Below are 27,162 nucleotides of genomic sequence, written 5' to 3'. Positions count from 1 at the left end.
CGGATAGGCAAGCCCTTGAAGAGGGTGAAGGGGAATGAGGCTTTCAGCTGATCCTGCTCACTGGAGCTTAGCACCGGTGGACGCGCCAGCTGCAAGGACGGGGACGAGCAGCCTGGGCCAGCACAAGGCTGCCCATTGTTCCCCAGTACTGCTGGAAAAGACAACCGGATTAGGGGAGACGAGTGGCAGCGCTGCAGTGCAGGACACCCATGCTGGGAGCCCAGGGGCCGCGTCCCGACCCTCAGCCCCGGCTCCCGGGGCGGTGTGGGGGTACAGGGAGCATCCAGTGCATGGTCCTCCCAGAGCAGCAGGGGTTATGGGTTGTGGGGAGGGGATTTTCAGCCCCCCAGCTGCAGCAGCCTGTCTCGGATACCAGATGCAAGCAGGCAGGGGGAGGAGGGGAACGGGAGCAGAGAACGAACTCAAGGTCAAATAGCGAGGGGAGGGGAAGGAAGAGGAGGTGGCGGGGAGGGGAGGAAGGGTGTCCCCCACGCGGGTGGAGAATCGCTCTTTATCCACCCTCCTTCCCCCCTTTCCACACGCCAACCACAGAGGCAGCCTCTCATCAGGATATTTATGAACACACGCACAAATGGGAGGCTGAGGAGAGGCAAAAAAAAAAAAAACAACAAAACCACCACCAACCACCCAACCCTATTTTGCTCATTCTCTTTCTTCAAAGAGCAGATGTGCTGTGGCCTGCAAACCGAGAAGGACACTCCCTTGCTGTTAGCTAATTTAGGCTGACATGTTAGGGTTTTGTGGTTCCAAGCATGAAGTTTAGTAATCAGCCACTAACATTAACCAACACCTCTCACACAACCGCCTGCACTGGGCTCGAGTGTCCTTATACGTAAAGGGGAGGGAAAAAAAAAAAACCTCTCTTTTTCTTCCCTTTGCATAAGACAGTGCTGTGGTACTTCCAGCATGTCCCTGGCCACAGGAGCTGATCCAGCAGCCTGCTCCCACGGAAGCCCAAAGAGCAGCAGTGGCAAGGAAAAGGCTGTCACATCACCCTGGTGCTCACCAAATGCGTGCCACCCCCACGGATTCGAAGAAATCTGTTTCTAGCAGGTTTATATAATTTTAAGAGGTGTTGTCTCTCCTTTTAAACCACTTTCCTGCTTATTTTCTCCATTTCTGGCCATGGTTCAGCAGCTCATCAGAAGGTGGGCTAGTCCCTCATTGAAGATTCAAATGTGCTTCTCTGCCAAATTGACCTGCTGTTATCCCCCCTTTCAGCTACTGTAACCAACACCGCACAAACAATGAATTATGAGATTAGAGTTAGAGAAAATGGCCTCATTCTGCAGATGTTGTGTCTGGAACCGGCTGCTGAGGACTCATGTTTGTTGTGTCATCTTCCTCGCTTCCCTCCCCTTCTCCTCCTCCTCACAGTCCCACCTTTGCCAGGTGATGGTGCACATAACAGGGACCCTGTTATGCAAAGGGTTAATTAGTATCTTCTGACTCTGATACAACCCCCAAAAAAGAAGGAAAAATAGGGGAAATGAGTGAGAGAGTAAAACCTCATCAATAAGAGAATAGCCATTGTACAGACAGACAAGCAAATAATTGATCTGGAATTTAAAAAGCAATTGCAGAATTATTTTGAGCAATATTGGAGTTTCATGTGGGAGCTGCATGGCGGGGACAGCACAATGCAGGGAGGGCACACAGGGTTCCTTTGTTGTGTGGGTGTGTTTTGGGAGAGGCAGGGGGTGTACATGTGCATGTGTGTGTGTGATTATGTGTGTCACACACGTGTTGGTGGGTGTCACACGTGCTGGAGCTGGCACACTGCTGTCAGTGGTCTCAGCACTCAGTGTGTGTGGACTGAAAGCCCCACACCACAGCAGCATCACAATACAGCCTTCAGTGTCCAAAGAACATTTGCTACCTGAGGAGCTTCAGGGTGCTCTGATTGGTTTTTTGTTTGCTTTTTTTCCCTCCACAGTGGATTCAAATTTTTAGTTTAAAAGGTGGTGCTTTTAAAGGACATTTGGGCACAAGAAAATATAACAAAATAAAACAAACACCTTAAAGTCACAATGTTGCTGGGAGTTTTTCTGTTGACTACGTCTGGGAAAGGAATTTGCCCAGGAAGCCAGTGTCTGATGTGGATTGAGCTTGGCAGATACACTTCATCATTCTTCTTTTTCCCACCATGCAAGGACTACACAGCTCAATAATTATATCTTATGTGCGATTTTTAATGCACTTTAGGGAGTGATGAATGAAAATAAAAGCTTCCTGCATGCTAAAGGACCAAAGTTATGCTCTTCATTAGTGGTGGGATAGCTTTGTTTCAAAGTCAGTTGGAGCTATTTGCCAACTTCATCATATTTCGGGGGAATAGCTTTAACAAACAAAACAAAAATTCACCGGCAATTAATTTGGAGTTTTCAAATGAAAGCATCTACAATTTTCAAAATGAAAAAAACCTCAATGCTATGTTTTAAAATTATGTTTCACTTTTTAAATGATTTATGTTTAAGGACTTTACAAATTCTTTGGAGTAAAATTAATCTTTACTTATTTCCTGTATTGCTGAGCATTTTTTCCCAGTTCAATGAAACCTGTTGTTGTTGTTGTTGTTGTTGTTGTTGTTGTTAAATTTATGTAAGACAGAGTGATGGGTGCCCAGCCCACCTGGCTCTCTCCCCCAAAGAAGAGGAAGGTAGTTGTCCACAAAGTGACAATAACTCTGAGATCCCCAGGATGCAGCCAGGTATCCCTGTGAAATCACAGGTCAGGCACCAGGGATGTGGAATGAGTACAGTCCTGGCCAGGAGAGAGAAGAGAGCCACCAAACCTCTCCCTTCTCCACTGCCACAGTGTCTCAGCCTGCATGGAACAGCCCCTCTGCCTCTCCAGAAGGAGCCTGGAGATCATCTGCACCAGGAATGTGGAGTTTCTGCCCTGGAGAGCAGATGGCTCCTTGCCCCAGGGTGGGGCAGTCCCATGTCCTCCAGAAAAGACACAAGTGTCTCAGAATTGCCTCGGGTTGCATCCACCCCTCTACTGCCCCGGGCACCCTCTCTGGCACTCTGTGGTGCTGCCGTGTGCCTTTTCAGTAGCTGGGACTGCTGTGACACTCCAGAGGATGAGCAAGCACAAGACAGGGACAGGGAAGCGGCTGCAAGGAGAAGCCCCATGGAGATGCTGCATCTGCTCCATCTCTTTAATTTCTGCTGGTATTTTAATCTCTCAGCTAAAACGAACAGCAAGTTGCAGGATTTGGCTTGATCTTTTGTGTTTTCTGCAGATTTCTCAGCCTATCATCACATCCTGTTGTGCTCCAGGCAATGTGTACTTCTGGGGTTTTTTGACATCAGGCTACACAGGCTGGAGCTATAGGTAGGCTCCAGTACATTAAAAATAGGTAGTGCTCCTTGAAGAGAAACACACTTTTCTGAGAAGCTGCAGTCCTGCTTGGCAGCAGGTTCAAGATCCTCTTCTCCCTGTGTCTCTGATCTCAACTTCTCAACAGCATCAGTTCTCTTTCCACCCAATGCTTTTGCCCATTGTTTTTAATTCCATTTTTTTAAGGCAAACTCATATTGACATTCTCATGCCAGTCCTGTGCTGGTAAGACAGGTTATAAGCATCAGCCTCCCTGTTAGCAAATTCAACTAATAATATGACAAAGCAACATTTGATAAACACCAGTTATTAAGACCCAACAGTGACAGAAAAGGACATTAGATTCCAGCAGCCTGAGGTCCTTATACCCTCTTTAGTTCCTTTGTCTGTATTCACAGCAAGTGTTTTCTCCTGTGCCACTGGGAGGTTTTGTATCCTCCTGTCCATTTGCCCGGGACATTTCAGTAAAGCTTAAGCTTATGTATTTCAGTGGAGTTTGAAATGATGCTCAGAGGCAGCCCAGGAGAAAAAGATGGGGAGAAAAAAAAATTAGAAAGGTGCTCAGGAGCTGAATATGTTCACAGTTGTATGGTAGCTACTCCCCAGCCCATTAATCTGGTATTGCCATGTCTATACAGAAAGAATTACTAAAGTTTTCTTGGAATTTGGATTGTTCCACAGGGGTTTATGAGGTTGTGCTATGGCTGAACAAAAGCTATTTGGTTTCATTCGGAATACTCAGGTCAAATGGTTGCATTTGGTTAAACCCCTCTGTAAGAATCAAAAAGGAGGCTGGATTTCTGGTTGCATTCCTGCTTTTCTCCCTCCCCCACCCCTTCAAACAGCAAGTCGCTCATGAGGAAAGCTCAGCAAGAAAACCTAGAATTAATTTGAGAAAGTTACAGGGAACGATAAAAAGATCTAGTAATGGAAATTGCATTAACTTGAGTGCTCAAATCCACTATTAATCGCAATCCCCATGCTAAGAAGCCACCATTTGGTGCTACAGTGCTCTCAGCAATACCCACTGGTAGGTCAGAGGGGTCACTCCCAGCAAGGGAACTGTTGTGGTCACCAGTGTTTTGGCTGGGTGGTGCCAGGACTGCCGTGCCATCACCTCGGCTCCCTCTGCTTTGTGCTGTAGCCATTCAGGTAATATATGAGTGTCCAGGCACCTGGCAGCACCCATGGCTTGATTTTAATTTTTTTTTTTTTTTTTTTTAATCTAAATTTAAGTTACAAGCTTTGCAGCAGCATCTTTTTCAACCCTTTTCAGAATCACCCCATGGCTCAAGCCTGGCATCTCTGCTATTTGGTATTCTGTCTCTTTGTTGCTACCCATATGCATTTTAATCTCTCACTGCTCATATTGTCCTTATATAGATGCCATACCAAACTCCTCCCCATCAACTACAGCACTGAACACCTGTTCTCACATCATTAACTTTATGTGCTTAAATTCTTCAAGAATATCACTCCTGTCCTGTAGCACTGCTGTGTGTTGAACTCTGATGGATATTCTGTAAAATCTGCAAAATAGTTTTGAGGATGTAATACGAAGGATTCTCCATCCGGATTCACTTGCTGGCTCCCAAACACCCTCTTTAATTTGTGATATATATGCTTGTCTGTTCGGGAATAAGTTTATTAAGCATCTGGGGTTAAAAAAAATTTAAAAATAAAAAATCCCAGTTTATCCATCCATTATGCTTCCAGCTCAACTGGTGGTAAATCAACAGCCTTAATAAAGTGTTGCATTTTCCAAATGAACAAAAACCTTCTCAGGACTCCTGGAGGACAGCACAGTCTTTTAAAATCTCCATACAGCCAGCATCAACTTGATCACCTTCAAGGCTCCCAGTTTGGTTTTTTTTCACTTGAGTGACAATTTGCACAGGAACACCTTGATGTGCAGCTCGCTGTCCCTCATCTGACATCTCTGCTTCCTGTCAGCAGCAGTATCGCAGATCCTGGGGCCAGCCCCCTCCCCTTTGCTGAGCCTTCCCAGGAGGTGCCGAGTGGGTTCTCTCCACGTGACGGGAGCAGCTGCACTCCTGCTCAGCCCCCTCCTCCCCCTGCGCTGCAGCTGCAGCCCATCCTGCTACAAAGGACGAGGAGCTAACTTTTTGTGGCATATGCTGTTACAGTCGGCTTTGCTGCATCTTTTGTCTGGATTTGTTGTCTTCAAAATAGCTGAAGCCCCTTTGCTTTCTCAGCATTCACTGAGCCTGAGCTTTCAGCCAGCCCACGCATTAGTATTTTGTCTTTGTAAGCACTCGTGGTTGCTGTGAATGCAGCCAGGAGTTGGGATATCCTGGCACCCTCTTCCCATCTCTCACATCACAAACTGGTGCTTCCTGCTCAGAGAACTGATCTCAGGCAGCCACCTGCTCGCCTGTCGGGCCATCCCATCCCATCCCATCCCATCCCATCCCATCCCATCCCATCCCATCCCATCCCATCCCATCCCATCCCATCCCATCCCATCCCTCCCCAGGTCATCACCAGGGGCTTGCCCCTTCACCTTTGCTGTGCTGGGGTCTCTGTTCAGCCCTCCAGAACTATGTGATGATTGGTGACCTGAGACCCTTCCCTTCCCAGCATCTCCCTGAGCTTTGCCTTTGCAGTGTTGCAAAGACTCCAAGGTTAGCAAGGGCAAATCTTTTTCCTCTCCTTCTGTCTGCAATGCTCCCCTGAAAGGCTTAGGAAGACTCGCTCAAGAATTATTTAGGAATGACAGATGTGCCTTCCTCACAGCCTGATGTGCAGGGAGGTTTGTCCATGATGTAAAGATCACCTTTACAAAGAGGGGTGGTGCTGGCAGCCCTCTGGCACGTTCAACAACGTGTGTGCCTCCCAGGGTGTTGGGCATGTGGGTGTCACAGCACTGGCCAGGAGCCTGAAAGCAGCACACCACCTGGGCTGTGCACACAGGGGTTTTGGAAAGCTGCCACAGCCAAAACACACTGTCACTTCTGGTAAGAGTACCCACAAATGTGGTCCCAAATTCTCGATCCTCTCAAGTATTTTTTAGAGTACATAGAAAAACATTGTCCTTTTCTAAACTTCCACAGTATTCCAAAATGCAAGTCCTGCTTTTCTCAGATCTGTCTTTAAAGCCAGAGGGGGTGGGAAGGCTTCCTTACACCCACAGACAAATGTGGCTCATGCGTAGGAAAAGAGAGACTTTACAAAATAACACCAAAACACCTCATGTGGTGTTGTCACATATGAGAATACAAACACAGCTTTGGTGCAAAACTGTTTTATGCCAGGGAGTCTGGAAGTAGCTGGTGTAGATAAATGAGTTTCAGAGGCAGTTAAGTGTGTGCATATTAGGTGAGAAGTCTTACGCTCAGGAGAGCCTTACGGTGCTGCATTACACACATTGGCAGCTGCAAAACTCACAAATGTGCATTTAAAAACAGGAATTGGAGGAAACTATTTTTTTTTCCTTCAGCATGCATGAAGAAAATGAAAGATTTTTTACACAAACTTTTTGTGATGCCTCGTTTACTCTGCATACTCTGTGCATAATACCAGTCTTATTAACCTCTGCCTCCTGCACTCACCCATCAAGTACAATAAAATGGCTCCTCTGATGTCCTTGGTCTGCAGGGAGTTTCCAGAAATGGCATCTGTGCTGACATTGAAATAATCTGCAGTCTGAGGCAAGTATACAAGTTATTGACGAGGCTGCCTGGCAGTGGTGGTCAGCTCTGTGAACTGCTCTGTTCTTGTTTACTTAAAATCCTTTTCCTTCCTCTCTTTATTTGAGAGCACAGTATGGCATGCCACAATGATATCTCATAGCAGTCCCACACACAGAAGGGCTGGCCAGGGACCATGGCTTGATACTCACAGTGTCACAGAGGATTCATTGCTCTCTGCTCCTCCAGCAGAAGCTGTGGGCTTTCACTGCCTCTGAAAATCCGGTTTCTGCTCTTGGTCTGCTGGCATCAGTCCCACAGCAGGGTCACAGTGAGAGCAGATTATACCCACCACATGACAGGAGTCAATTCCTACTGACTCCAGGTAGCCGGCGCTGCCACTGTTTCAATCAGTGCACTGGTAATTAAAAATTGGTCAAGATCCAGCCGCTTCCACCTGATACATTGGGCAAGAGCGTCTGGATGAGATGGACGAAGGGGTCCCGAGGCACAGATGGCTTTTCACAGGTCCCACACAGCCTCCACGGGGAGCTGCAGCCCTGTGGAGGCCGTGCACAGCTCAGCCTGTCTCTTCCAGCAGCCTGCAGGGCAGGAATGAACCCAAAAATGCACACTGGGGACCGCACCCAGTGGGACACAGCATGGACTGGAGCAGAGCAGGGCACAAGCAGGCAGCAGCAAAAAGTCATGGGGCTGAATTTGGCCAACATTCAGTTGATGCAGAGCACAGCAAGTACAGCTCTATCTCACAGAAACTCCCTGCACTTTTCAGTACAACAATAAACATGTATTTATACAGAGACATCAGCATGAGACTTTTCTCTGATAGCACTTATAGTCTGCTATGACTGAGAAATAGAGAGCATGAAGTTAAACCCCCAGAAACACCATTAGCAAGCCGTAGTATCTGGCCTCTCAGCACAGCCCTGTCTGCTCCCCAGTTATAGAAAGAGGTACAAAACCAGAGCAGGGAGCCACTGCTGCCCAGACCCCATACAGCCACTTCCAGCCTGTCAAAAACCACAGCTCAGTCATAGCATATTGAGATAAACCTGGCGCTCCAGCTTTGAGCCTTTGATCTTCAGCTGGTTTGCAAAAAGAGAAAGAAGGAAAAGGTTAATCACAAACAGCTGATGGAGAAGTTGCTGGTCAGATAGAAAAACGGCAGATTCCTCTGTAACCATGTACCTCCCAGAACAGGAGCTTTCACCAGAAAGCAGTTACCTCTTCATTGCAGAAAATGGCTGCATGACAGGGATTTTCAGAGAGAAGAGCAGATTAAAGTAGTTTAATTGAACTTGAACATTAAATCATTAAGAATGCCAGGGAAGGATATTCCTTAGTAGGACCCCACAGCTCTAGTGGGTGTTTATAACACGTGCTGCGTGATTTTTCCAGCTAAGCTGGAAATTTCAGTTTCTACTCTGAGGGTAACACCCAGAGAAGTTAAAAGGGATGCTGAAAGGTCTCTAAGTACCAAATGTCTGTGTGATCCCCTGGATCTCAACCCCTGTTTGCATAGGCTCATACACCTCTGGGCAGAGTCAGCAGCCTGGCCCTCACTGCTCCTTCCATTCTCTCTTGGCTCAGCCAGCTTGGCCAAACCTGTGCTGGGTGACAGGCCACTGCTGTCTTCTTTACCATGAAACCCTGTGCCAGGGCCTCTTCTCCATTATATCCTTTTGGGGAAATGGTGGCATTTGGAGCTTAGTGGCCTTAAAAGAAGAGTGAGGGTCACCCTCATGGCCAGCTGCCAGCATTGGCTGGTCCACTGACCCTGGGCTGGTTGCACAGGACACTCACCAAGGAGGTTCTGGTACCACTGCCTCATTCCTCACCAGCCACTCAGTCAGTACTAGAGGCTGCCATGGAGGAGAGGGGGCAAAGCTTTCTCTGGTGCTTTCACTCTGGTGCTCACTAACAATCCTGTAATGAGGAAAAAGCCTGGACTTTGCACCAGGCTCAGGCCTTTCCCTGTTCCATCAGTTTGCCGCTGAGATAGGCAGCAGCGGGTGAAACAAAGAGGGAGCAGGAGCAGCTGCGGGAAGATTTCCAGAGAATAAATATTTCTATTATTTCCCAGCCTGACTGGAAGCATTCATGGGCTGTGAGGAGATGGTTACTCCCTCCACTGCCTCACTTATCTCAGCCGCTCTAGGTGGTGGCTGCAGCAAATGGCACGCTCGCGAGATAACAGCGCTCTAAAGGGCTGCTGCCTCGCAGGGAAAGGGAGATGCTGACTCAGCTGCTGGGAAAAATCAAGCAAAACATGGAAAAGGCACAAAAGTTTGTTCACAGCCTGAAGAGGAGAAAATAAGGGAGGGATTCTGAGAATAGGAAGACGCTGAATTCAGGGTGCATCCGCTGGCGAGGGGAGGGGGGAGGCCGGGCCAGCCAACAATGGAGCAAAACAAAACAACACAAAGGCAGGAAATGCAGAAGTTCAGGTTCACACCAAAGTTCAGGTTCACACAGTGTAGCTGGGGCAGCTGCCCCACGCACAGCACAAGCACAGCACCTCCTGTGGCCACTGCACCCCAACAGGGCTGTGCCCACCCAGGGTTTGGGGGGTCTGTCCCCACACAGTTCGGTGGTGGTGTTTTTGTTTTCATTTTAAATAAGCTTGTAACACATAGTAAGAGGGCTGTGGAGCTAAGCTGGTGCTGTGAATGGCACAGCACACAGAGTACCTACACAAAGATGGTTTTATAGTACAGTGGAGAAGAAGAGTATTTTATTCAAAGACAAAAATTATTAAAATGTCAGAACAGTGGATGCCCTCTGTGACTTCTGCTTTCTGATTTGTTAACTCACTAGACAAGTTTTGCAGTCCAACTATTTTAGCTTTGATGAAATAACCTGACCAGTATAAAAGGTGACATCTACAGTATTGTGCATTTTCTGTGCTCATATTTCCATAAGCATTTGAGAAGGTGATATTAAGTACCAAAGCAGGGGCATATCAGCAGTTAATTTCCACTCTCTACTAATTGTGTGGGGGGTTTGCTATCATGTTCATAGTAAATAATATTTACAGAGGTCTCTTAACCAGAGAGTCTTCACAGTTTTATTTCCATTGCAGAAAGCAGCATCTCTGGATACTGAGCAGGGCAGCAGAGAAATGGCTGAAGGCATAAGGGACAAAACCACATGAAGCATGATTTGGTTGGCAGGTGGAGAATCAAAGGTAAAATGGTTGATGTAGATTTCCAAACAGTACATATATGGGAACTGAACTCATCTGCGTGGCTGGGGGCTGAGCTTCCAGCAGCTGCCCCTGGCCCTTCAGCACAGTGGCAGTGACAGTGGGCCACGCTCTGTCAGACCCCTCCAGCCACAGGGAGGAGAGCACACTGCTGTCCTCAGCCCACTGAGAAGCACTCTTGCAGAGGGGCATCACCCTTGCTGCCAGAGGCGGGTTCCAGCTCCTAGGCTGAGCCAGGAAGGGCTGCTTTCCATCCTGGGGCTTCTCTCTGTCCTTTTGGAGATGCTGTTGCCAGTTTTTGGGGCTGCACGCAGCTCACAGCTGAGCCCCCCCGCCCGGCTTTGCTGCTGCCAGAGCAGCTGAGCTCATTAGCATGTAAAGGAAATGAAACTGCAGCTCCTGCTCTGCTTTGGGTGCAAACCAGGGGACCACAGAGCCACAGAGGAGACGCACAGATCCCTGTGCATCTCAGACCCCCGTGGAGAAGAGGAAGCTGTAACCATTCCTGATGGGGCAGCACCATTTGCTGAAGAGATCCTGGCAAGAGAGAGATGCTTTGCTCCCATTTGGTGTCCAGAGTGCCACTGGAAGAGGGAGGGGAGAGCCCTGTGCAGGGACCCCCCTTGCTGGATCAGCCAAAGTCCTCTGGGCAGCCGGGGGTCTTACCCAGCATCTGTAAATCCCCACACAAATTTATGGCACTATGTAAAAGTTTAAAAAGAAGGAAGAGGCTTCTGTTCTGCAAGGAAAGGAAGTGGGGAAAGCAGTAGAGACAGGCTTAATTTGTGCAGTAGCCTGGAAAGAGTCCATAGGGAGTTTAAAAAGCAATTGTATTTTGGATCCTGAAATTAAGCAGCAAGCCGCTCACTGTTTGGCTGAGGGTGAAGTGGTCAAATGTCATGACATGTGAGGGAAAACAGGAGCTTTCCATCCCCTGTGGGAGTGCTGGAGAGAGGGGTTTGGATTGGGAGGGAGGGTTACTGCACCAGAGGAATAAAAAAAAAAAAACAAAAAAAAACCAAAAAAAAACAAAAAAACAAAAAAAAAAAAAAAAAAAAAAAAAAAAAGACAGGAAAGCATGGACGGAAATTTCAGCAGAAGGCCCAAGCCTGCCACAGCAGCAACACACAGAGAGGCTGTAGTGTGGCTGGAGAAAGGAAGAGGATGCATGGGGCAGAAGGGGAAGGGTGAGGGGGAAGGAGGGCTGGGGATTATAAACCACTGTCAGCCTAATTTCATTTCCCAGGAAAATAAAAAAAACTATTTGTAGGCACACAGATGAGAACAAGATGAGATTCAGCCAAGACGGGTTTGTTAAGAACATATTGCATCAAATCAAATTAATTTCCTTGTGTGGTAAAGTAATAGGCTTTGTGGATATACTTGAGGTTAGCAAGGCTTTTGACAGAGTCTTCCAAACATCCTCCTAAGCAAATTGGGGAAGCAGCTCTAACTCGAACTCCTGCAACATGATGGAAAGTCAAATTGGAAACTGCATGAAAGGATTTAGTTTATAGTTGGAAGCAGATTTTTCAAGGTCTGTCCCAGGACTTGGTACAAATAGCATTCAGCAAGGAACAGAGATCACACCTTCATGGAGATGCTTAAAATATTTTGAACAGCAATGTCCATGTTTGAAAAAGGACTTCATTCAAAATAAGACAGTGGAGAGGCATCCATGCAATCTGGTGAGAAGCAGAACAAGACTGGCATCAGGCAGAAATAAGACATGGAGCAGTGACCAGCCAGGGGACCACTGAGAGGGCATTCTGCGAAACAGGATCACAAGCTGGACACAAAATGACAGGACATCGTGCAGAAAAGGAGAGCTGCTCATGGGAGGTGTGAATGGGAAGAGCTAAAGCCCCAGATGAAGTAACCTGGCTACATGAACTGTCCCAGCCCAAACAGGGGCCAATGCCAGGACGTGCCTTGAGACTGACTAAGGGAGCAGTCTGGAAGGGACAAGCTGTAGAGAGACTGGCCCAGCCATGGATCATTCTGAAGACAAAAGCCTGAGGGGAAACACAGCTTATTTCCACAGCTAGAAAATGCTGTTGCCAAGGAAAAGGGATTGTTTGGTTCTGTGTGTTCACAGAGAATAGGAGCAACACAAATAGCAAAAACTACAGCAAGGAGAGTAAGGTAAAATGCAAGGGAAGCACAGCATGGTTTGTGGGATCTCTGTCTCTCAAGATCTTTATGAACAGGTAAGTGAATATGAACAGAAGAGCATGAAGGCTGGTTGGCCCTCTTTTAGGACATTGGGTTAGTTAAACCTCCAAAGGCCCCTTCCAGGCCAGGTAGAGGCCAATACACTTTGACACAGTAGTGAAACAAAATGGTTGAGCACAAGCCCTTCAATAATAACTCCAGGTATGCAGTCTAATACCTTAATAGGTTTAAGTTATTTAGTTTAGAACCTGAATGCTATAAGATCAGAATCCATAGTCAGGATTAGTTTTACTACTACCTTCAATATGGCCAAATTTTCACCCTGGAATTCCAGCTCCCTCCACCATCTCCTACAACTCTCAATAAAATGTTTATATCACCCATTTTTATTGGCTTTTTCTCTACTTCCTGGTCAGTTGCTCTGTGAGATACCTAAGAGAGCCTGGCCTCTTAAAGTCACACACAAACACACTAAGGCTCAAACAGCTTTTCCTGCACCCATAGGCACCACTGCCTACACCCAGGTCAAGATATCCTATTATGTTCATGTTTTGCTTTGCTGACATTTATGAATGCCACTGCTTAGTTGAAGAAAATTTTATTGGGCTAAGAAAGCATGATATGGTGATGTTCATTACTGATATAACTTCTCCTTTCATTCATCATAGCCATAATTAATTTTCCAGTGTGGATATAGGCTGAGATTTAAAGCCATCCTTGTGAAATGAATTAGCCCCTTTTCTCATCTTATTTGGAGCTCCCTATTGTGAATATACTCCAAGTGTAATAGAGAGGCAATTTATGAGAATGAAATCTCATCTGTGTCCTATTCCTTGCCCTCTCTCTGGTGATTTTATTATGCCAGGGTGGCTCTTGCCATTTGTTTAGAGGCTGGGCTGCATTTGTTATTATAAGTTCAACAGGTTGTTTAGCATACATTAATGCACAGCAGGGAGCAGAGACAGACCTTGGAAGTGTGACATCCAACAGCCAAAGCATGCACTTGGGGTCTGTGGGTGAGGGGTGCTGCTGCTGTAACATTCAGCACCAAGAAAATCCCTAGTGAAGACCCACAATGGCCCAAGACTCAAATCCCACTATGCCACAGATCAGTCCTGGAGGAAGAGGTGGACACAGCAACTTGTGGGCATGAAGCTTGACCTGACCCTGGCACCAGCACACTTCCTATCATGTCCAGCCAGGTGTGTTAACACAGCTGAAAAGGCAAAGATGGGGTGAATCAACTGTTTGCATCCAAAGTCTGCTACTAGTGCAGCTGGTAAGATTTAAAGACCTCTCTCTGAAATGAATTAGCCCCATTCCTCATCTTATTTGGAGTTCCCTGTTGTGAATATAATCACAGCAGTGTGTGGAGAAAGCTGCTGACTTCCCAGGATGAGCATCAGGCAAGCTGAAGGGAAGAAGGAAAGGTTTTTGCAAAGCAGTGCACTGCAGTGACAATTCTCCAAGGCCCTGCTCAGGGACTCTGGTGTTTGCAAGCAGCTACAGCTCCCCAGGCCTCAGCAGAAGAGCTCCTACCTTTGCCTTGTGTCAGGAGGTTCCAGTTCCCTTGGGAAACCAAGGGGTAACCATTCAGCAACTTTAAAAAAGGCACGTGGCATCAAATGGTGACTTCAAGCCTTTAACAACAAAAACCATCTTGCATAGAGGAGCAGATCCTGGCAATTACAGTTACAAGGATCCTCTTGCAGGGAGACATGTGGGTACAGCTGGATCCAGGGAGGAAACAACCATGTCACCTGCAATGCCTCTGCCAGTGGCTGAAGCCTCTGCACAGGGTGATGTTTTGTGATTGCCATGCTGAATTGAAAGTAAAAATTAGCCTCAGTAACTTTTCACATGTTTTTTACCTTTGGAAAGTGGCTGCATTTGATTTTCCAGAAAACTGGCATATAGCTAATTAAAACTGCACATATCATCTTAACATCATATCCTCACTACTGAACTTCTAACCTGACATAAATACATTGCATACTATAACCTGTTTCTCCTGATTATTAACCTTGAACATGGCAACCTATAAATCATCAGTGAAACAGCTGGTGCTCAGCATTGCCCCAAAGGTGTATGATTACGATCATTTTATATATATCTTGCTATGCAGACATGAAAAATTCATTGAAGAGCTTGGTATTGTAAGACTTATTGTAATGAATTTTCTTTAAAACATAGATCATACTTAAAATAGGTGTCTGCTCATTATAATGTAGCCATTTATATCTTCTTGAATTACTTGTGTGGAGCTTGGCTGGTTTCTAAAATTTAAATGTAATTCCTAAACAAATTCAGAGTGGTCAGTTTGCCTGTACTTCAGGAGGACATTTTCATTTTTAGTTTTATGCCTTTATTTCTATGAGGGTAAGGACTCACACCTGCAAAAATATTGAGAGGATCACAGATGTTTTTCCCTGTAATACTTGATGTTACATCCATCACTACTGGGGTTTCAGTAGCTGTCATTGGCATTTTAGGTGTGGGGATGGTAGAGGTAGATTCACCTGAGGTTTGGTGCCAGCAAGCACATGAATTATCCAATTGCAAGTCAGTAATAAAACCAAAGGGAATAAACATAACAAAAAAACAGGATATAAAGCCAGAATCCAAAAAATAAACTTTTAAGAGCCACAAAATCTGATGGTCAGGACCTCAAGGAACACGGGGAGGTAGTCCAGAGGTAGCAGGTCAACTGGTGACATTCTGTTTTTTGGGATGGCATCCTCACCTTTTCCATCCTCCCAACAGCCACATGCATAAACACAGCCTGTGTCAGCTAAAAATGTGCTCAGTGACTTGAAGCTACCCAGCACCCACCCAGTGAGCACTGAGAAGCCTGTGCCACGTGCTCTCATCCTACACACACTCTACAGAGAGGCTCTAACTGTTTGTGTCTAAACTTGAGTGGTTGGCAGGTGATGGGAATCGTGAAATTTTGCTACTGATTCATACCATCAATTTATCATCTTGCAGATGAAACCATTCTACCATTCTTTTCCACGAGGTTATGAGGATTTTGTCACCTCTGGCTCCTCTCCCTCCTCCAGCTGCTCTGCCAGAAACCCTGCCTAGGATGGGATGGTGTGAGAGCTGCTTTGTGCCAGCCCTTCCCATGCATTTTGCCCAAGATAACAGTGTCAGTGAGGGAGGTTCTCCCTGCCCTTGCTGTAGCCCCCATTAACAAAGTTCACCAATACCTGCAGAGCTCCACCAAGGACTCCTGTACTACATCAGCACCACAGACCCCTTCAGTCTTCACCTTGCACCCCTGGGGCATCACTGTCACCTTGAATCTGGCAGAGAAATTCCCACAGAAATCTCTACATTCCTCCCTGAACTCCTGGTTCTGATTTTGCCCGTGACAATTTTTGTTTGCTGCAAGAAGCAGACACAAAGACATTCGCGTGCAACCTTACTGCACATTGGTCATCAAAGAGATCTGTGCAGATTTAATTTGCTTTTGCCTGCTCACACAACATATTCTCCCTTACCTCTCAGGAAGAGTGAAGACAAGCATAAAAACCAGCTCCACAACTGCTTGCAGATTATTTCTGTAGTGCAAAACAGTAAAGGCTCAGCAAGAAAACCTGATACCACTGCACGCAAACATTGCTTGGGTCACCAGAGGCATGAGGCCTAAGAAGAGATCTAAAAAGTCACCTCTCCATGAGGAATGAGAGAAGCACACAGCAGAGAAGCATAATTTGTTCCAATTTAGTTAAGATTCTCTTGGCATGTGAACTCTCAACTGCTTTAGGAAGACTTCATTAAATGGTGTGCAAGGAAGCCCACTCACCCTTTAGCTTGTACACAATGAAATGCACTGATAAAAACAGCTTTGCAAATCCAGGTTAAAAGCAGGCACCTCTGAAATGGTTGTGGTGAAATGCTGCACACATTGGAGTGCTGTTACTGCATGGTGTGATCCCTACTAGTCATCAGCAGCAGAGAAGCTGATCCAAAATCATTAGAGGCTGTTACATAGAAAGGGTGCCAAGGAGAGCTGACAAACATGAGGTATTTAGCAGCATGTACTGAAAACAGGCTGAAAGATATTTTTGAGCTTGCCTCTCATGGTTTCTAGAAAATTGCTGTTTTCCTTTGGACTAAGTGTAAGTATACAGTAGGCAAGAAATTATGGCAGTTCTTCACATGGCAAGGGAAACTAATAAGGCAGTGAAAAGCTTGTTCAGTTCAAACACTGAGTGTTAAAGCCAGCAGATACTTTTCCCTTTTCCCAAATGCTCCTTTCCAGTGCAGTTGTATAAAGGCAATGACAGGTGCTCCTTGGTAGAAACTGGTACTTGGAAAGCTAGACTAAATTTAGGCCTTTTTAAAACTACCAATTTCTGCTTGAAGACCAGTGGACACTGGAAGCATCATCTAACCATTTCTGGCTATCTGATAGGAAGTGGACAAGGATAGAAAATCCAGGAATATTATCTTCTCCCTGCCTGTCCCTGATGTATCCACAAGCTCCCTTACTGAGGCAGCTGTAAGCAAAGCCAATGAAGCACTAAGGGAGGGCTTTTAAGCACACCTGCATGACCAGGGAGAAGGAGAAGCTGTTAGCTCAGAGTATACTAAAGCTTTAGCAGTCTTCCATCTTAATTTCAGATCTACACCACCAGCACAGCAATGTGTGCAGCAGAAGTCTTTTGAGGAGAACGTGAACCTGTAATGATGCAAATCCTGCCTCTTTAAACCAGTGTCCAAACTAGCAACTTTGCTAACTGTATTAATCAGATGAAGCAGCTGCACCCTCATATCCAGAGATTACCAAAAGAATATTAAAGAAACATGAACTGCCACCATCCTGAAGAAGTCAGTGTACTGATTTATGTTCCCATTTCCGTGATGTACTATGCAGTCAGAACAAAAAGCAGCCCCAAGGTCAAGTGCTAGCAAGTTGTGCAGCGAAAGCAACAGCCACAGCCCTGCCTTGACAGTGGGAACTCAACAGGACAGTGAGAAGCAAGACCCAGAGCCTGGCATGCAGTTTCCCATGGAAGTGGGAGACAGAGAAGAGAAGGTGGCAGATTTGGTACCTCACAGCAGGGTAGCAGGTTTGCCATCGTATGGTGGCAGTCATTGATTGAGGGGGGCCGTACTAGGACAGCCCAAGATGTAATGAAGATTGTCATGTTCAAGGATGAGCTGGAGTTCTACCCAGGCAGTCCTAATCAGGGTGGTTTGAGTGCTGCATGATTGTTGCTAACATTAGCCTCACAACATCTCTGTGAAGAAGGCAAGTGTCATTCTCCATTCGGAAGATTGGAAACCGCAATTAAAGCAACCGCCTCAGGGAAGCAGACAGAATTAGAAATTGAATCTGGAGTCCTGGTCTGCTGATTCGCCCACGGGTTCACCTTTCAAACTTGGGAGAGGGTGAGGTAAAACACTCAGAGGGCACCTTTTACCTGCAGCCCAAGAGATGCTCCCTCAGACTCCAGGGAGAGCTCCAGCCTAATCAAACAGGCACAAAAGAGCAAATGCTGCTTGCAAAACAAAGCACATTTCCCACTGGTCACTAGAGTGCTACAAGCTGGAATCAATGCAATGATTGTGACAGCTGAGAACAAATTCAGCTATGTTTGACAACTTCCAGAAAATATTGGCAGAGGACAGGGAGTCTGCACTGCCCAGCAGCACCTTTGTGAATTGATTAGCCATATAGCAGATGGCAAGCCTGCTGCAGACTGAGACAGCAGAAGATGGCCAGTCTGGTTGAGAAGAACTTGAAGACGACTGGGAAGAAAATGCATGTCCTTACAGTGACAGCCCAAAATGATATTTCAGAAATGTCACATGCATGGCAGATGAGGAACAGGACTGATTTTTAACATTTTCTTCAGCTATTTATTACCAGCACCTGTCTGGCTCATAAAGCAAAATTATATAGCTTAGTTTAAACCCTTCACTTTCACCTCTTTCCTTCAAAAATATCCTTAATATATTAAAAAAAAATTCTTTTTCTTCTAAAATATTCTTCTAGAATGTTTGAGAGAATTTCTATGCTTTCTCTGAAAACAGGAATGCCTTGAAAGTTTCATTTTAGGAAAATACATTCCGGACAAAAGACTTTCCTCTCCTCCTCCTGCCACATATTTTTGGGAGGGGTTTGGCACATGTTTGGGGAAAATTAATATTTTTTAATGGTTTTAGGAAATGCCTTAGGCTATTCAGAGTCTGCACAGCTGCTCATCAGTAGCCAGCCATGGCTGAAAGAGCAGAAACTATGGTTCAGAAAAATATGCCATCTTTGTCTGGTGCAGAACAATGCTGCTGCAGTGAAATACAATGGCTGTCTCTTATTTTCTACTAGCCCTTAGAAGGAGGGGGGGGGGTTAAAAAAGATGAGGGGGAAGAAAAAAAAAATAAGAGAAGGATCACGGAGTTTCCTTGCAGGGCCTCTAAGCAGAGGGAGGGAACATCAGCTCTGCACTCACAGATATGCAAATCCTTCCCCAGGCCCAACAATAGCAGAAACCCTGTGGGAGGAGGAGACCGATGGCACTGCTGCTCCCAGCTCCTCTGCCTGCAAAGCCCACAGGTTCCCTGCACTTCCTGAGAACTGGAAGGCTGATGCATCATCCAAGAAGAGGAGAGCTGTAAAAGCTGTGGTATCAGAGTTGACAGCTCTTTGCCCATGGAGCTGTGTACCATCACTGGACGTTTTAAGGCTTACAATTTGCCTGCCACTAGTTCATGGGTGCAACAGAAGATTGATGAATCCATGGTTAACATCTCCATATTGCCCTTTAAGTTAATAAGGACCATGTACAAAAAGCTGGATCTAAAAGAAGGAAAGACTTTCTGTGGCAAGACCCTAGTTAACTTTCTAGATGGAGGGACTGAGTTTTTGTTTCTGATGTAACGACAATTACCACAATTTAATGAAGTCTCTGACTTCCAGCTATCACTAATATCTAAATTTCTTAAGCAAAAATTGAGGGAGGGCAAGTAACAGATTGGGAACTATCTGCACTAAGCTATTGAAACAGAAATAGCTCAAATGATTAAGTTTTGATGGTTTTGCCAGTGCCGACAGCAATCCACAGGAGTTGGAGAAACAAAAACATTCAGTGACATGGATTGATCCCCTTCTAGAAAATATGTGCTTTGCACTAAGGAACTATAGTTCCTTATATTAGTAAGTGTTTGCTGTTTTGCATCAAACCTATTATCTAAAACTGCATGCAGACTGAGCTGGGACATTCACCCTGCATTTCAAGGGAGGTTTTCATAAGTCCCATCAAAGTTTGATCACAGCAACTGTCAACATATAATTGAATTTCCTTCACACATTCTCCTCAGAACAGCTGACTCAAGATAGTGATTAAACTAGATGCCTAAAACATCACCTGTCTATGTGAGAAGCAGTCTCCAGGTCTCTCCAAGGCATTACTTGAAGTCAAAGGGATACAACAGGTTATTTGCACAGGATGGAAACAAAAGCTGCAGCCACCACTCTTTCCCTCTGAGGAGTCAGACCTGTTCATGGGTTGGCCCCTTTCAGGTGCCCAGAAAACAGTGTGGATGCAGAGCCCTCACATATCCTGACACTTCCTGACCCCAGCCCTGATGGTAAGGATTCAGAGGTAGTTGAAACATGTGATGCAGAAGCAGCAGAAATCTTAAATGTCCCAAGCAGTTTTGTTCACAAAAGTCAATGGGAAGCTTAATCCTAAAAATACCGTTGAATGCCCCTCCCTCCTCTCAATCTTAAGCCTTTCTAAAATGAGGAAGTGCTCATGGCAAAGGTTCTCAATAGAAGTGTGCAATTCCAATAAGTAATACAAGTTGATATTTCACATAAATACAAAACAAGAGACTGAAGCTGACTGAAAAAAAAAAAAACAACAACTGGGACTAGATTAGGAATTTGTCCACTATTTCATCAACAAGTTTTCAAGACTCACACTTGAATTGGTTTGTTCTCCTTTATAGTCCCCTTATTAAAAATTGCATCTGCAGTAGCCAGAGCAGATTTGTTGCTGTTCACTTCTTTCCCTTAGCAGGATTGAACACCATGCACACAGAACAGGCTGTGTTAGCATGCAGACCACTGCTGTACTTTGACACAGGTACTTTCTTTTTGAAAGCAACACAGAAAGTAATTTATATTCCTTGATAACCCCATTAACATTTCCATGGCCATTAGGAGGTCCAGCAAAAAATGGTTGGTGGCAAAGGGAAGGCTCCTCATCACAAGAGACAGAAAGGGTTCTCCAAATGTCAATCAAGTGCAGAATAGTTTCTGATCTATGCATCTTACTCACGTAAGCTTTTATTCATTTAGACACACTTTTAAAACTCCGTAAGAATCTTTGCAATAATTAACATGTAAAAACTCTGTCAAATCAAAGAAAAACCTTCATATTTTCATGTAATACATTTCTCGGACATTAGATGGCAATCCCCCCACTTCATTTTTCATACCAGGGGCCCATATCCCTTCCAAAAATCAAATGTCACCTCCTTTCCAACAGGCGAGGGGTCTGTTTGGCTTCTAGGAAGCAAGGCTGTTTGGAAAGCACAGAGCATGAAGGCTCTCCCACTCCCATGGCATTTGTTCTGTTGCAACAGTTCTCCAGTTTTCCTTTTTTCTTTCTTTTTCTTTTTTTTTTTTTTTTAGGAGGAAAGGCAGATGAGTAATGCCATCATGGAATACGCTTGTACTAGGGGTAATTCAATTATTTGTCATTTGGACACCCTACATCATGAGTTGGATGTTTCCATGTCAAAAACCTATAGGCAAAAATAGAAGTTGCCAGAACTTCCCTATTTTGACAGAGGAGAAAGAGACTAAGTATGGCATTTAACAATATAATTTCTAGTCTTGCCAATTAAAAAGGGTTCTCCCAGGGGATATCATTAGTCTGTGTAAATCTTTTCCGGAAATTATAAAATTGAACTGAAAAAAACCCCTGCTATTTGGTGGAATACACACAATGGGAAACACCTACAAACTCTTACAGTGGGAAATTTATAGGTAGGAAAAAATAAGACAAGGCATTTAGTAACAACTTAAAAAAACAGCTCAAATGAATTCAACAGAGTATATAACACACCTGCCCAAGTAAATATGCCTTTGCTTCCAGCCTCTCACTTTTTACCATGGTCTACATGTGATGTTTTAGAAAGAGGCAGGAAAAATACACCTCATCAACCATTCAGTGATGTCCATGCAGGGGGAATCCTCCCTGACCTTCATTAACTCCCTGTGATCTATTTAAGTGGCAGTACAAGACATCCTGACATCTATTCATTTCAACAGTTTGTGCCTGTGATTCATTCACACAAAAATCACTTCCTAAGCCTTCATTTCTCATCTACTTTCAGAGTCCATGAAAAATTCTTTTCAAGCTAAGTTCACCCCTTTTCATATATCCCCCTCGGGACCAAATTTTGGCCTTGCAATACTTGCCCGTTTGAGCTCTTGTGCAAATTCACAGTGTACATGAGAGTGAGGTTTGCAGCTCTCCAGCATTCCAAAAGCACAGATAATATTAGTCCTAAAGACAGGGGTCCACCCACAGCTGGCAACTGAAATAGCTAATTTTTCATGTACTCCAGTGAAAACCTAACCTTTCATCCTCACTCTGGAGCTCGTTGTGTATGTGTGTGTCAAGGTGACAACACCGTGAAAACAGAAGTTCTGAAATGGTACATTATCTCGAATATCAAAAGGTCACAAAAGGGGTACAAATCGGTAGCTCTCCAGAAGAGACACTGGTTTTTATAAAAAGTGGGTCAGTTTTAGTTTCATGTAGGTTGTTTGACACAGTGGTTTCTGGCATCACAAGCTCTGGTCTACAGGATACCACAGAGCCTTTGTATCCCTTGCTGTCACTACAGCATTGTGTTTTTCTACCCATTAACCAAGGATAAATGACCTAGATATTGTGCCTATTAAAGCCTCATTTTTCTTTTGCCCTTTTGTTCTTTAGTGTACCACATTATCACATGCTGAACACATTTAAAGTATTCTCAGTCTCTCATGCCCCTTTGAAGGAGTAAAGTAGGGATTTTAGCGTGCATTTCTGTAGAGTTACTTAGAGTGGAAAATATGAAGGCAATTCAAGGTTTCTCTTCCTGCCTAGTCCCCTGAAGACGATCAGTTCAGCATTTACAGCCACTAATCTATAAAGAATATAGCAGGAAAATGCTATAAAAAAGCCACAAATACAAATACAGAAAGTGAACACCAGTTTTGATGTCCCTAAACACTACATTCTATAATTACATCTCTGCATATCATGGGTCACTTTTATTAAAAGCATCATTACTACAGTTGGCAGCAATTTACATCTTATCTTACATGATAGCAGTTTCCAAAGAAAAAAAAATAAAAAGACATCACAACAAAGAAAAACAATACATTTACAAAGTCATGTCTGTAAACTTCAAGGCTAGTTTAGAGTTGAGGTAATGCTGTTTAGCTTTGTGGCTAAAGTAACAAAGTCCTTTAATTTAAAAAAGGTACCTGATTTTTTTCTTTTTGTTTATACCAGTGCATTACAAGATCACGAGACGATTAAACTGTAGCTTTATCCTGTAAGAACCTTCTCCGTGGGTTAATTTCCAAAAGGTACTCTTCACATTCAACAGCTGCCTTATTATTGCTGTGTCTCAAGACAGAGACATTCACACTATCATGAAGATTGTCAGAGAGAGAGTGTGTGTGTGGGTGTGTGCGCGCATGTGAGCGGGTGAACTCCCATACAGTCAAAATGAAGCGCGAGTACGATATGTATGGTAAATTTCATCTTGACCTTCACAGCAAAAAAAAAAAAAAAAAAAAAAAAAAAAAAACAAAAAGAAACAAAAATTAAATATATAACTTCATCCTTCCTTTAAGCAGCACTTCCTTCTATTAGTGCCACTTGATTACAAATTGCTGCTTAATTCATAATACCAATGGTACCAAAAGAAAAAAAAGCAGAGCATTATGTCAATTTCCTTAAAAAGACATGATCACCTCTCAAATTTCATCTCTCCTAGGGATAATAAATAATGCACTGCACAATACTTAATGACCAAGATACCTTTTGACACATCTGTATAACATGACTTGAACTTTTTTTTTTGCTACACTATGTTACAGAACAGCTTATAAAAACTAAGTATGGACATTAACTGTGAGTGTAAACAGTAGGACTACCACTTGTCAAAAGTTTAAAACACTTTAACTGTAACTGGTACTGGTTATTCATCGTTTTCATTGTTTTCTATTTCTTCCCCCCCATCAAGTGAGTCTAATTCTTCACCCTGTGCTATTTCATCTTCTAAAACGGAGGAATCTGCAGTTTTATCAAGGCTCTCCTCTGCATCGCTGCCTTCGAGATTTTCTTCATCTTTAAAGGCAGCTCCTTCAGTTTTGTCAGTAGCCTTCTCTTCATTGGAGCCCACTGCATTCTGAAGTCCTGCTAGTGCTGGGAAACCGGGCAGAGTCAATCCTCCCAGTCCTGGAGGTAGAAACATAGATGGATAGAAGAGGCCAGGAGCCATGGTAGACAGCAGGAAAGGATTGAAGGCCAGAGGGTTTGTGGGCAATCCAGTGTTGGTGGTGGTGGTAGTGGTGGCAGTGGCGGTAGTCGCCGCAGTAGCAGCACTGACAGATCCATTCGCAGAGTCAGTAGCAGAAACAGTGTCTGTGCTTTTCTCAGAGTCTTTGTTCTCCTCTTCATTCTCATTTTTCTTCTCTTCAGCTTTTGAAGCGCCATCCTCAGTCTCTCCCTGACCGGAAGCAGTAGTGGCATTTCCAGTAGTAGCCGTTATCGGGTTATTCAACAATCCGCTTAGTCCAAACATATTGGGCAGTCCTGCCATCCCTGGCAACATCAGAGGCAACATGGCAGCCGGATTCTTAGCGTCCCCCCCAGCAGCAGCAGCTGTTGCTAGCCCTGGTGGAAAGCCCATGAGGCCTGCGAGCTGGAGAGACTGCAGGTTCTGTAGGTTCTGGAGGCTTGTGAGGTCCATTCCAGCAAACAGACTGTTCATTAGTAGTGGGTTGATTCCCGAAGTTGATGCTACAGCAGCAGCTGCTGCAGCTGCTTTGGCAATTTCACTTTTTGGCCTTCTTCCTCTTCTGCTTGCTCCTTCCTCCCTCACAACAGGTCCAGTGAGAAGACGGTCAAACATGGACTCTGGAACGAAACCCTAAAACAGGAAGGTGAAAAAACAAGCTTGATCCTCGATTGGTTTTTTTAACTTTCAGCAGTTATGATGATGATAGAAGAAACAGAAGGGATTTCAGCACACTCCAAAAGTGGTTAGTTTTTTCACCCTGGCAAATGGTGACTAGCTTAGTACCATAGTGAATGGCAGTAGAACAAGTAAAGAAAGCTCAAGGAATCGAGATCACAGATTTTTTTTTATATTTAAACACAACAGTAAAATAATACATATGCTGAAAACTCTGTAATTTAATTTAAAAACCCCACCCTGCTATGCTGCAGTTACACGTTTATATCTTCATAATTCTTACTGAATTTCAGAATAGTAATATTCTATTAAACTGAGTACTTGCAGAATTTTATCCTTTATTTTCAAACACGTGTTGTAAATAGAAGGCAGAAAACCTATTCCTTTGATCCTGCCTGTTACTCAGACAAGTAAGTGTATTTCTGTTATGAACATGACAAATATTTTCTTCGTAGTTCCTAATGTACAAATATCTGTGCTTTTTAAGGATTGTTACTTATAAGAAAAAAATTTCAAAACAAATGTTGAATGCTGCCTTAACTGCAGCTGATTTTTCAAATGTATTTCAATCCCATTCTGCAGCAGCCTTCTATCACCACTCCCCACCGAGCTGGGTAACTCCTACACAGACACCACAATTTTCTCAAAACCAGCTATGAGATAAAGACTTAATAATCAATTTACACAGCCTTCAACTTTTCTGTGCTATAACCAGCAGTGACGCACGGAAAGAGTTTCACTTACAGACTGTTTAACAATATCAGTCCAATCTGGAGCAACAGCAAACTCAGGATTTTCTTCCAGCCATCTTGGCAAGTCCTTCATTGGAGGGGCCATAGCTCCACCCATCTAATATAAAAGACAAGGTTATGAGTTTAAAAAAACCCCCAACAACAAAACCTAACAACTACTTATATGGACACCTGCTATCTGCACACTTTCATCTCTGAAGGACAGCAGCAAAGACTGTCAGTTTACTGTGGAAAACTACAGGGAAACCAGCTAGTGATATCTCAATTGACAAAATCATGTTTTAAATAAAAACTGTAAAGTGCTGCAGCTTAGGCAGGTCTGGTAATAAATTTTGTATCCAAGCACAAAAATGTGCTATACAGGTTCAAAAAGTGAGAGTTATTCACTGAGATGATTAATATGAATGTATCAGAACAACAAAGAAGGAATTAGAGTAACCAGGTGGCACAGTCCAGTAAGAAAAACTGCTGATGCCAAATTATTAAACTTTTAAAGAGAAAGCTTGGAGTAGCAAAACTGCTTTCCACATGCAAAGACGTTATTAAAGACCTCAACTGAAGGAACTTAATTGTTACCTTCTTTCCATTTCGTTTATTTACAACAGGTACCCTTTCTTCTCCTGTCAAGGTGTTTATATCCAGTTTATTAGGGTTTCGACATCTGTGTCGTTTTTGTTTCGGCTTCTGAAATGGGGAAAACAGCACATCTGCACTCTTCTGAAAAGAAGAGAAATGTATTGATTTTTAGCTTTTAATTTCTTGACAAAAATCACCAGTCATGGTACTCCTCCTCACAACAATTTTAAGGAGGAACCCATTACTTACTCTCAGATTACGCAAGAAGAAATTTTTTTGGTATCAGATGAAGAAATTCTGCAGAACTTGACAAACATGGTTCTAACATGCTATTATATACAAATATTAAGAAAGGAAAAGCAAGTCAAACACACCAATGTCATTTGGGTGTGGATAAAATAGGAATGATAGATAAAGAGAAAACTTCTGTTGAAAAGTTACAAAATCAAATGACTATGCCCAATGTGAGGAAATTCAGCCTGACATCTGTAAAACTAACTTTTGTATTAATACAATAGAATAACACTTTTAGAATCACATACTTACTGGTACATAACTTGGCATATCTACAGTGTAAGTAGGATGCAACTTAAGCCATTCAACTAGATCCTTGTTTTTCGGGGCATCCTCTCCCACCAGCCTGGTCCCATCCTCTAGATTGATTACAGGGATGCGAGTGTCTGGGTCTAATTGACCAGGAGATGGAATGTTCCTTGCTGGTAGGGCTTCCATATCTTCTTCAAAAGCTTTGGTCACTTCAGCATCCTCCTGAAAATAATCACATCTGTATTAGTCTTCCCTTCATAGGAACAGCTAAAGAAATAATCTCAGGGACTGAGGTAAAATATTCAAGATTTTGCATATACAAGAGTTAATGGGGTTTAAATACTCATACTGCATAAAACAGTAGCAATGCATCGAGGAATTTTGAAACTTTTACATCTTTGAACAATAAAGAACACAGTGCTAAAGGCAAAGCAGGTTTTTTTGTATTTACAGTAAATGTCCTCCAAGATTCTTCAAGACCCTCCCTTTTCAACACATCAAGAAAGACATGCTTAAACCTCAAAACGTATATTGTTAGAAATACATTTTGAAAAAAAAAAAGTAAGTAATTTTGAAAGTATAAACTACCTAAAACTGCTACAATTTGCTGGAGTTAAATCATATGCACATTTTGTTTGGTTCAAAA

The 27,162-nt window shown here is 44.0% G+C and overlaps 1 protein-coding gene across 9 annotated transcripts in view; it reads right to left on the bottom strand.

The window, feature by feature from the left end:
- Window positions 1-22,686: 22,686 nt before the first annotated feature.
- Window positions 22,687-27,162, bottom strand: part of CHD7 (chromodomain helicase DNA binding protein 7) — a 130,723-nt gene continuing 126,247 nt past the window's right edge. For 7 of the 9 annotated variants that reach the window (XM_079299996.1, XM_079299997.1, XM_079299995.1 and 4 more), the window contains 4 exons: window positions 26,517-26,738; window positions 25,971-26,111; window positions 25,387-25,491; window positions 22,687-24,597 (listed from right to left, as the gene is read on the bottom strand). In XM_079299996.1, the coding sequence (XP_079156122.1) occupies window positions 23,644-24,597; window positions 25,387-25,491; window positions 25,971-26,111; window positions 26,517-26,738 (1,422 nt within the window). In that variant the 3' untranslated portion in view covers window positions 22,687-23,643. The remainder of the gene's footprint in view (window positions 24,598-25,386; window positions 25,492-25,970; window positions 26,112-26,516; window positions 26,739-27,162) is intronic. The other 2 variants (XM_079300001.1, XM_079300002.1) reach the window with 2 other exon arrangements.

The sequence above is a fragment of the Erithacus rubecula genome (assembly GCF_903797595.1).
Source record: "Erithacus rubecula genome assembly, chromosome: 3".
Taxonomy (NCBI): Eukaryota; Metazoa; Chordata; class Aves; order Passeriformes; family Muscicapidae; genus Erithacus; species Erithacus rubecula.
The sequence above is the reverse complement of the archived record's forward strand: the minus strand, read 5'-3'. Positions and strand labels throughout refer to the sequence as shown.